Here is a 9,896-nt window from a genome sequence, read left to right as displayed (position 1 = left end):
CCATAGAAGCTTTGGTTGTTGTTGTTGTCATAGCAGCGGAGTGGGGTCGGCTCTAGAATCAGATGTTTAGAATTCACTCATGAAGTCCATCAAACTGGATTTTCTCGGTTTAAACCGTGATTGGTTGGTTACCTCTTCAGCAGCAGGATGATTTGGTCAGTGTATATTATTCAGTGTGGAGTTATTCAGCGTTGAGATACTTGAATTCAGGATCCCCACTCTGACGAAGACAACAGACAATATCTTAACTGCCTGTTCACCGTTCAGTTAAAGGATTGCATTCATCAAGCTTGAAGTAGGGCAATTCAGTAACGCACACTTTTATTTGTCAATTTGTTAAAACAGTTATAAATAGTTTAAGACAATCGTTTCACTATAACGATATGTAGTTTCCAAGCCTACTGCTAGACTCTTACCCATCTTGTTCTGTACTGCAGTTTCCTCCCGGCCACCAGACTGAAGAAGGGGGCGACGTGGGACGGAGACAAGTCCACCAACAGGGGGCGCAGTCTGTCGTTGAGCCAGACCAGCACCTCCGCATCGCTCACCGCGGGTTTCGGAGAGGTTGGCGCGGTCAAACACTTGCTGTAACATGGCTGCCCTGACCGGGGAGGGGAAGCGATCCTCTTGACCCTGGAGAAAGTCAAGATGTTAGAAGAAGTTAAAAGCTGAGTTAAGAGTGTTTTATCTACCCATATTAATGCCATACTGTACCATACTAAAGTACAGTACAGTACAATGGTTTAGTTCTAACTTGTGCATGGTTTATGATGCTAACTTGCCATTATTGCAGGTGAGACGTAGTCAAAGAAGGCGTCCAGCTGAGAGCTGGGGACATTGCCCAACACCATGTTAACCTGGTCGGGCGTGGTTAGCAGTCCTGGGGTGGAGGACACCTCTGAGAGCTGTCTCACTGTCAGATAGGGTAGGGCTTCCAGCTGCACGGAGACACATACACACACACCACACACCACACAAACACACACACACACACACACACACACAGACCACACACACACACACACAACACACACACACACACACACACACCACACACACACACACACACACACACAACACACACACACACACACACACACACCACACAACACACACAGACCACACACACAACACACACACACGCACAAAACACATTATAGGTTTAGGGAACTGTCAAGGTGGATGACAGTGAAGAAAACAAACACAACAAATCTGTATTATTCTGTATATTTTTCATTTCAAAATGATGAAGGTGATTGCAGTATTGTAGACGGACCGGGGCGAAGTCTGCATTCAGCATCTGCAGGCCGCTGACAGAGATCAGCGCAGAGAATCCCCCAAAGTTGTTCTGCAGCCATTGTCCACTGGTTGTGTTATCTGAACAGTTTGGATCTGCGCCAGAGGATACACAGGCCAGCAGTGATCATAGATGTTATATACATTATAATGAAGACATAAAGAACTGCCAAACACCTATGGTGGTCATAAAACTGGTCCAAAATATGTTCCTGTGTTCATCATTGTATTAGCAGAGAACAAGCCCATGAAGACAAATAATAATTGCATTGGAATAAACAATGACAATACAATACAGTAGTGTCATTGTACATCATTTACATTAGGAAATCACTTTAACATCGACACGTTAGTTCACCAACCGCACAGTTACTACACTACTGTATCGTATTAATTTTGAGTGATATTCCTAATCCCACCTTCAGTGTGGTTCCGGGTGAGGAAGGGCCTGATGAAAAAGACGTTGACATTGACCTGGGTCTCGAGCTCCATGGACGGCTGGTGTTGGCTGAAGATCTGAACACTAGGGGACAAGAGGACCACGTTGCTGCACCACTTGACGCAACAGGAGGCAAAAGGCCCAGCGCCAGTGGACAATGAAGCTCAATTCTATTGGTTAAGCTCTATTTGTTTATTTTGATTCTACTGACTAAGCTCTATTCTACCGGTTAAGATCTATTGGTAAATGTCTATTCTATTGGTTAAGCTCTTTGTTATTTGTGTAGCTTTACTTGTTAATTTTACATTATATTGGGTAAAGCTCTATTTTATGGTTAAGATCTTCTATTGGTTAAGCTCTGTTGGTTAATGTATATTCTATTGGGCAAGCTCTATTCTTTGGTTAAGCTCTATTGGTTAATGTATATTCTATTGGGCAAGCTCTATTCTATGGTTAAGCTCTTCTATTGGTTTAGCTCTATTTGTTAATGTATAAAATATTGGGTTAGCTATGGTTAAACTCTTCTATTGGTTAAGCTCCATTGGTTAAAGCACATCCTGTTGGGTGAGCTCTATTCTATGGTTAAGCACTTCTATTGGTTAAGCTCTGTTGGTTAAGCTCTGTTGTATTGGATGTCTTGTTTACAGTACAGTGATGTATTTGCTCCAATGGCGCCCTGAGAGGCTACCAGCTGAAGGGTAGGGGACGGTACTCACAGGGCCTGGTAGGTGCTGCAGCTGAGGTTCTTGGTGCTGAGACAGGACAACGTGTCGGGGGAGATGGCCGACAGGAAGGGGCGGAGTCTCTGGCCAAACCACAGGCGGATGAAGGCCTCGCTCTCATAGATTTCCGGGGGGAGCATTTGCAGCCGGACGTTGTTGATGGCCTCCAGGATCAGGGAGGCGGCGGGATAGCTGGGGTGGAAGGTCTGGACACCGGGAGGGAGCACGAAGGTTATGTTCCATTGTGATACTAGGTTCCATTGTGATACACTCAAATCAATCTTTTTCTTGGACATGTAGTTCAAAAGTTTGGGGTCACTTAGAAATGTCCTTATTTTTTAAGAAAAGCACTGTTTTTTTTTCTTGTGCAATTTTGTTGGCACAGCTGAAATTTTCGAATCAAAGTGTGAGTTTTCATGGGAACCATGAAATTGTCTGAGTGACCCCAAACTTTTGAACGGAAGTGGATATACAGTACATTCAAAAACAACCCCTGGGTTCCTGGAGATATATAAGATAAAGGACAGCCCTTCTATTTCGGCATTAAGGCAGACACTTTGATCCAGGATCAGCCAGGCTTTTGAGTCATCCATCCCTAGTCTCATGCCTGTAGAGAAACATTACTAGACTAAAACCCTCACTAGACCATCCTGCCCAAGGCCGGTTCAAACTATGGATGAAGCGTTGTTCTTCTCCTCGTAAACACGTAGCACGAGCACGCTCACCATGTGGGCCAGGAGATCCAGAGCAGGCCCCAGAACCTTGGTGGTCTCGGAGAAGAGGAGCTCCCAGACGGCCAGGGGGGCCCGCGACGCACGGGAGTTATTGCACGTCAACACGGCTGCCAGGTCCTCCGCAGCCAGGTCCGGCAGCTACAAGAACCGTAGCGGTTAGACATCAGAGCACAAGGAGTGTAGGATCGTTTGAAGGTTTGTGTATGGAGAAAGTTTACCGATGCGCAGGCGTATTCCTCGACGCTGAAGTCACAAACACTTTGGTTTATCTTGCCCCGGTCCAGGTACTGCTGCAGCAAAGTGCTATCGGAGGGCACAAGGGACAGGTTTACATGGGTTGCTTTTTTTCGAACTGGATTTAGGAATAAAAGTGGATCGTGCACTGGTGGTCTACTATGAGGGTGAATTCATGTACCTGTTAACTTCCGCACAAATGCTTGTTTCTGGGGAGGAAAAACGATCAATTAATTTGTGATCTATTAATACGAGATGTTTGGGGTTAATTGAATGTTCAGATGTTTGGCTAATTACCATTCAGAACCAGGACGGGACACTGGTAAAGAGACAGTTTTAGGGTTAGACATCTTACATTGTATCTTAAGCCTTGATGATACCAAAAATACTAAAACCAAAGGACAGACACTTACTTGTCCGCTGTATATGATGCAGTCTATAAGAAAAAAAATGAAGAGGTCTGTATTTAGTCTGAGCATGATCACAACTATACAAATAGATTCTGATTCAAAAAAATGTCCAGTAGCATCATTGTCACCATATAGGGCCGAGCTCTATATCATGACAATGATGCTGCTGCTATTGAGAGCTTCATTTTGAGCCATCGGACCTCTGGGTATGTGGCTGAAGAGCCGCAGCTTGCTGTGGTCGATGGCTGCTGCTACATGCAGAGGCACCACGACCATGGCCCGGTCTAACTCAGTGAAACTGGAACACAAAAACATAGTATGTTCATTAGGTTCACCCAACGGCTTCCTGTTATTACTCGGCAGCGATTGCACGTCTTTACTGTCCAGAATTTAAACATGACTCACATTGTTCTGTATGTCGAGCAGGAGATGTTTCCCTCGAGCTGAAGAACAAAAACATGATTTTTAGCGGAAGCTTTTCTCCAGGACGACATGGACAATGACTTTGGTCAGATACACCTCATCATCATCGTAATCAGGTACGGGTCAGCCCTCTTAATCTAAGTTGCCTGTGGACTCTTCGAATCCAAACCCGGCCTAAATCACCTGTTCAGACAAGTCGACGAGGTGGTCGAGGACCTCCAGGAACCGCCTGTCCCCGGGCGCGGCGCGGAGGAAGGTGAACACCGCCTGGATCACCTCCCGCTGGGGCTCGGGGGAGAGAGCCGGCAGCAGCAGCAGCTCTGCAGTCTGCCCGGGGGACAGCAGCGGCAGGGCCTCCAGCTGGGGACCAGAGAAACAGGCGTCCAGACAAGGCTTGGATATACTGTCTATAGTCCTGGTTAAACCATGGCTTATAGAGGGGTCTAGTTATGTTGATTTATGGTCCTGGTTGAACCATGCCATGGCTTATAGAGGGGTTTAGTTATGTAGGTGTAAAGATGTGGTTAAACCAGTCCATGTATAGTCGTGGTTAAAGTGACTTCGGATAATAATCATAAATTCCTTCCCATTACTGGCCCCTTTGGACAGTAAGTGAACTGCAGCCTGCGCGCTCCAGAGGTTAAACAGGGCTTTTTGCCATTATATGAGATTAGACGTCACATCCTTCCTATTCACAAAACCACCCCGGGTCAAATATAACAAGCATCCCTAGGCGGTCCTACACAATATGACCCGGGCAACGCCTGGTTCTTATTGAGGCTTCTAGAGGGGCGGGAGAGCCGTGAAGTGTTTCCCTCCTACACTATAGTCCCCAGGACAGGATCCTACGTACAGGGGAGAAGGCTGGGTTCAGATTGAGGAGATCCTCCAGGGACAGCAGGGCTGAGAACCGCCCCAGGTTCCTCTGCAGCCACTCTGTGCTATTGAGGCCTGAGACACAGCCTCTGTCTGGAGGGGGTGGAGGGAGGGGGAGAGTCAGGGGAGGGAGGGAGAGAGGGAGAGAGAAAGGGAGGGAGTGGCAGGGGTGATCATATTAACAACATTTGAAACCATCTCATGAAGAAAGGCGTCTCTTGACGTACGTCCGGCGGTGGGATCAGAAGGCCTGACAGAGGCTGAGGGGTGGTGGGGCTGGGAGTACCTGGGTCTTGATCAGAAGGCCTGACAGAGGCTGAGGGGTGGTGGGGCTGGGAGTACCTGGGTCTTGATCAGAAGGCCTGACAGAGGCTGAGGGGCGGTGGGGCTGGGAGTACCTGGGTCTTGATCAGAAGGCCTGACAGAGGCTGAGGGGTGGTGGGGCTGGGAGTACCTGGGTCTTGATCAGAAGGCCTGACAGAGGCTGAGGGGCGGTGGGGCTGGGAGTACCTGGGTCTTGGCGGGAGAGGAAGGGAAGGACCAGACGTCTCAGCACCGTGTGCTGCTGCTGCGGGCTCATGTTGTCAAACTGCCCGCTGAACGCCTCCAGTCTGGCCAGGAGACAGAGAGGAGAGAGCTCAACACACACCATCCATTGGATGGACCGAATCCATCTTATGTCTGGGTCAGTTCACACATAAACACACAAACTGAAAAATAGGATTTGTTGGCGGAAAAAGACTGAATTGCGACAACCCGTTTTGATGTTGATAATGGAGGATAAATATTTTCTATTGTGTCTCAAAAGAACAGAAGGGTGAGGCCAAGTAGAAGAGAAGGGAGATAAATAATTGAGACAGATTAAATCAAAACTCTGTCTCTTTATATCGCTATACACCAAGGGAACACCAAGAGAACTGTCTTACATCTGCTGGTAGGACTGGCAGCTGAGGTTCCTGTCGACGAGGCAGTTGAGGAATCTCCCGGACGCGGACGCCAGGAACCCTTTGAGGCGTCCGGAGAACCAGAACCTCATCAGGTCCGCGTCCCTTAGCTGCTCGTCGCTCAGCAAGCCCACTCTCAGCTCTCCGATCACATCCAGGACCTCAGCGGCCGATGGGCCAATCATCACCGTGCTCTGGAGAACAAGAAGCCAAGGATCCCAAACACAACAAGGAACAAAAGTCAGATACTCACAATATATATCAATATCACAATAACAGTATGGAAATGTGGGTTATTTAGGGTGAAGAATGGGCAAGAATGTGTTTCACAGCAGGGGGTCCCATAGGATAAACAATTTTCTGGGTCTAGATTAACTTAATAATAGGAGCTACTTTAAGTAGATGCAATATATATGTAATATAAACTGTTCAAGTTCAAATCTATCACACATGGAGAATTTACAAAGTAACATTATATAGTCCAAATATAATGTTCGAAATTTGATTCCCGAGGCTGTATTCATAAATGTACACACAGCATGGTCAACCCGTCGGCCTACTGACCATGTTAGCCAGCCTATCCAAGGCTGCTTCCAACACGGGGAGGTGCTTGGTGAGCAGCAGCTTCCACACCCTCCTGGAGTGGCTGTGGTTACCGGGCAGATCACACTTCAGAAGGGCCACCAGCTGACCGCCGGTGAAGTTTTCCAGCTGTGTAATTGGATGCGAAATGATGGTGATGGTGAGGACGGACATTTGAAAGTACGGCAGCTTTGGTTATTCACTCAAACAAATGACTAGCACTGCACACCATCACAATGCGTGCAACAGCTTTGTACCCTTAAACCCTGCCATGCCGTTCAACTAGAATTTGGCCCCTTTAGTACCCTATTTCTTACACAAAACGGTATAATTTACTTTTTTTAAGATTAGCTTCCTTCTAATCAACAATTGCATGTTCTTTTTCCTTTAAATCTACCCTCAAATATATTGCTGCAATTCAGATTTATCGTTATTTAAACTCTATTGATTTCTTGTTTTTTGGCACTTTGTATTGCAGTTTTGCACCAAAAGCTTAAATAAAGTTTTAAATGTAATTGAAAATACGCTTCAATGCAATGGAGTTTCGCATTGATGGGCATACCTTGGCACATGCATATTCCTCCAGGGGGAAGTTACAGGAAACAGCCATTGAGTCTGACATGCTCAGGTAAGTCTGCAGCCCGGTGCTGTAAACAGATACATGAGTCAGTGGATTGAAAGGAGAACAAGTTTGGGGAATGTTTCAGATTGCTGGTTAAGCCAAAATAAATACAATCAATAGGCCACCTGTTAACTCCGATGCAGATGCGTGAACCTGTCCAATGACAAGGAAGAGGAAACGATTAAATCACACACAACTCTGCTGTCCATCATAATACAATGAGAAGTGATCAATTGCAAAACCGAATGTGGTTTTGTATTTCTTACCGTCGAACTGGGTGATTGGGCACTGTGGGAAATAAAGTGTAAAATGTGTAAGATTGAAATGGAATAGAATACAGCAGTGATAGTTACAGTTTAATAGTAGCAGTACGATGGATGGACTATATACAAGAGATCTCACCGTGACATTCTGTGGCAAACAATCTATCCAAATGGAAAAATATTTTGTTAGTACAAAGATAATGAACGTGAGGAAAGTCTGATGGCAAATTTGTTAGCCAAAATGAATGTATTTGTGTGTGTGCATGAGTGTGCCCTGTGACTGACCTTTTGGGGCTGCTTGTATGAGTTTATCGATGTGCTCATAAGTGAACGGTTCAAACAATGGATTTAAGGATTGCAAAGCGGCGTACAGACGCTCAATGCTGGCAAATGAATACAGAATCACTGATTAGAATATATATTTACATCTTTGATACTCATAATGTTTAATCGACTTAATCATCAAAGGGAAGTCATTTGAAATTGTCCCAGGTCTCAAAGTACTCACATGAGTCTTATCACAGCACAAGGTGGGTTAACCTGCAGGAAAAAGGGATTTTTATAATATTATAAATATTGTATTCTTTTTAATAATAATAAATTACCATATGTTATACATAATAGAAGATCTATCTTACCTCCCTGGCCAGCATGGCCGTGTAGTGCACAACCTCCTGGAACTGGTGCTCCTCAGGCGCCTCGAGCAGGTAGTCAAACACAGCGTTGATGATGACCTCCTTCCCCTCCGGGGAGGGGAGAGGCAGCACCAGCAGCTGGGCGGTCTGCTGGGGGCTCAGGATGTCCAGGGTCTCCAGCTGGAGGACAGTGGGAAGAGACACGCGTTGTCATGGGCTTGGAGGCCGTGTAAAAGGGTTTAGGTTGGGTTTCCGATCAGGTACTCAGCCTCTCTGACTCCCTTTTAAACATGTTTTGAGGATTTCTTTTGATAAATGATTTGCCTTAAATCAGTTTGATATGTATTTTGAACTGAATTTTTAATCACTGACATTGATTATATTTTTACTATAGTTTTGACACATAAGTATCCTTGAACAAAAAAACTGCAATGAAAATGAAAGTATTATTGTTATAATAATTATTCTAATAATTCTAATTATTATTATTATGCATTAAGATGACTACGTACTGTTATTATCAGCTGAGAGTGGGCGTGTCTTGTGTGTGTGTGTGTGTGTGTGTGTGTGTGTGTGTGTGTGTGTGTGTGTGTGTGTGTGTGTGTGTGTGGTGTGTGTGTGTGTGTGTGTGTGTGTGTTGTGTGTGTGTGTGACTGACTGCAGCGAAGCTTGGGTTTAGTTGGTACAGCTCTCGTAGGGAGGCAAACACGGAGAAGAAACCAAAGTTATCCTCAAGCCATTCTTCGCTGTCCTCAGCTGATGAAACACAATGAGGATCTACGGCAACAAGAAACAAGCATAAGCATACGGGAGTCCATAAAGCAAGGTAAATAAATAAATAAACATAAAAAATATAAATAAATCCTTTGAGCACTTTTGCATTGATAATATAATAATTGTTGGTGCAGCTAAAACAAATCTACGATGGATGATATAAATATATTGTTGAAAATCTCTCTTTCTGGGGAGATGTGTCCTATATAAGCGTCTTAGAGTATCATATTAAGCGCTATATAAATTTCATTTATTATTATTATTATTCTTTTGTAACTTGAGGTATCATTTGCATAGCTACCAGGTGGGTTGCTGTGACAGCTCATAGGCGTGGCTCACCTGTGTCGTTGTGGTTTAACAGGAAGGGGAAGATGAAGTGCTCGTACACCATGGGACTGTGCATCAGCTCTGGGTCCAGGCGTGGCATGTGCTCACTCAGCTCTTCCACGCTGATGTCCACCGGAGGCAACAAAAGAAGGTCATCATACCTCATCATAGAGCAGCCTTTACATCAGTCATATAGGACACAACAGTATCATATACGGTCATTAAACCTGATGATGACGATGATTATGATGATGTTGATGGACCACTCACAGTGCCTGGTACACGGGGCAGGTGAAGTTCTTCATGCTGAGGCAGGTCAACAGGTCCAGGGGCACGTCGGGGAGAAGGGGCAGCAGCTTGACCCTGAACCAGAGGCGGACGAAGTCTGGGTCTTCCAGGTTCTCCGGGGCCAGGACGGGGGAGTCCACCTGGTGGAAGAGCTCCTGAAGTAGTCCACCACCTCCTCAAAGTCCTGGGGGCAAGGTTATAACACAGGGGGACGCAATGAAGTGCAATGTAAGAGGAAGTGCCTGAACGAATCACTTTATCACTCACTCACACAAGTAACTGCAATTGACTAGATAATAATGTAACCTTACACCTCTTTGATGTCAA

At 45.5% G+C, this 9,896-nt stretch overlaps 1 protein-coding gene across 1 annotated transcript in view; it reads right to left on the bottom strand.

Moving 5' to 3' along the window:
• Positions 1-131: 131 nt before the first annotated feature.
• Positions 132-9,896, bottom strand: part of mslnb (mesothelin b) — a 10,166-nt gene continuing 401 nt past the window's right edge. Inside the window, exons 3-30 of the mRNA XM_030351328.1 lie at positions 9,552-9,753; positions 9,294-9,403; positions 8,839-8,957; positions 8,184-8,360; positions 8,054-8,085; positions 7,831-7,928; positions 7,685-7,707; positions 7,549-7,570; positions 7,408-7,435; positions 7,223-7,307; positions 6,643-6,789; positions 6,061-6,272; positions 5,645-5,745; positions 5,112-5,227; positions 4,442-4,618; positions 4,241-4,278; positions 4,036-4,133; positions 3,839-3,861; positions 3,723-3,744; positions 3,607-3,634; positions 3,410-3,494; positions 3,183-3,329; positions 2,452-2,663; positions 1,716-1,819; positions 1,277-1,392; positions 783-938; positions 417-633; positions 132-220 (exon numbers count right to left, since the gene is read on the bottom strand). Coding sequence (XP_030207188.1) covers positions 207-220; positions 417-633; positions 783-938; positions 1,277-1,392; positions 1,716-1,819; positions 2,452-2,663; positions 3,183-3,329; positions 3,410-3,494; positions 3,607-3,634; positions 3,723-3,744; positions 3,839-3,861; positions 4,036-4,133; positions 4,241-4,278; positions 4,442-4,618; positions 5,112-5,227; positions 5,645-5,745; positions 6,061-6,272; positions 6,643-6,789; positions 7,223-7,307; positions 7,408-7,435; positions 7,549-7,570; positions 7,685-7,707; positions 7,831-7,928; positions 8,054-8,085; positions 8,184-8,360; positions 8,839-8,957; positions 9,294-9,403; positions 9,552-9,586 — 2,742 coding nt within the window. The 5' untranslated portion in view covers positions 9,587-9,753 and the 3' untranslated portion in view covers positions 132-206. The remainder of the gene's footprint in view (positions 221-416; positions 634-782; positions 939-1,276; positions 1,393-1,715; positions 1,820-2,451; positions 2,664-3,182; positions 3,330-3,409; positions 3,495-3,606; positions 3,635-3,722; positions 3,745-3,838; positions 3,862-4,035; positions 4,134-4,240; positions 4,279-4,441; positions 4,619-5,111; positions 5,228-5,644; positions 5,746-6,060; positions 6,273-6,642; positions 6,790-7,222; positions 7,308-7,407; positions 7,436-7,548; positions 7,571-7,684; positions 7,708-7,830; positions 7,929-8,053; positions 8,086-8,183; positions 8,361-8,838; positions 8,958-9,293; positions 9,404-9,551; positions 9,754-9,896) is intronic.

The sequence above is a fragment of the Gadus morhua genome, chromosome 3 (genome assembly GCF_902167405.1).
Source record: "Gadus morhua chromosome 3, gadMor3.0, whole genome shotgun sequence".
NCBI classification, from domain to species: Eukaryota; Metazoa; Chordata; class Actinopteri; order Gadiformes; family Gadidae; genus Gadus; species Gadus morhua.
This window is presented reverse-complemented; position numbering and strand designations above follow the sequence as displayed.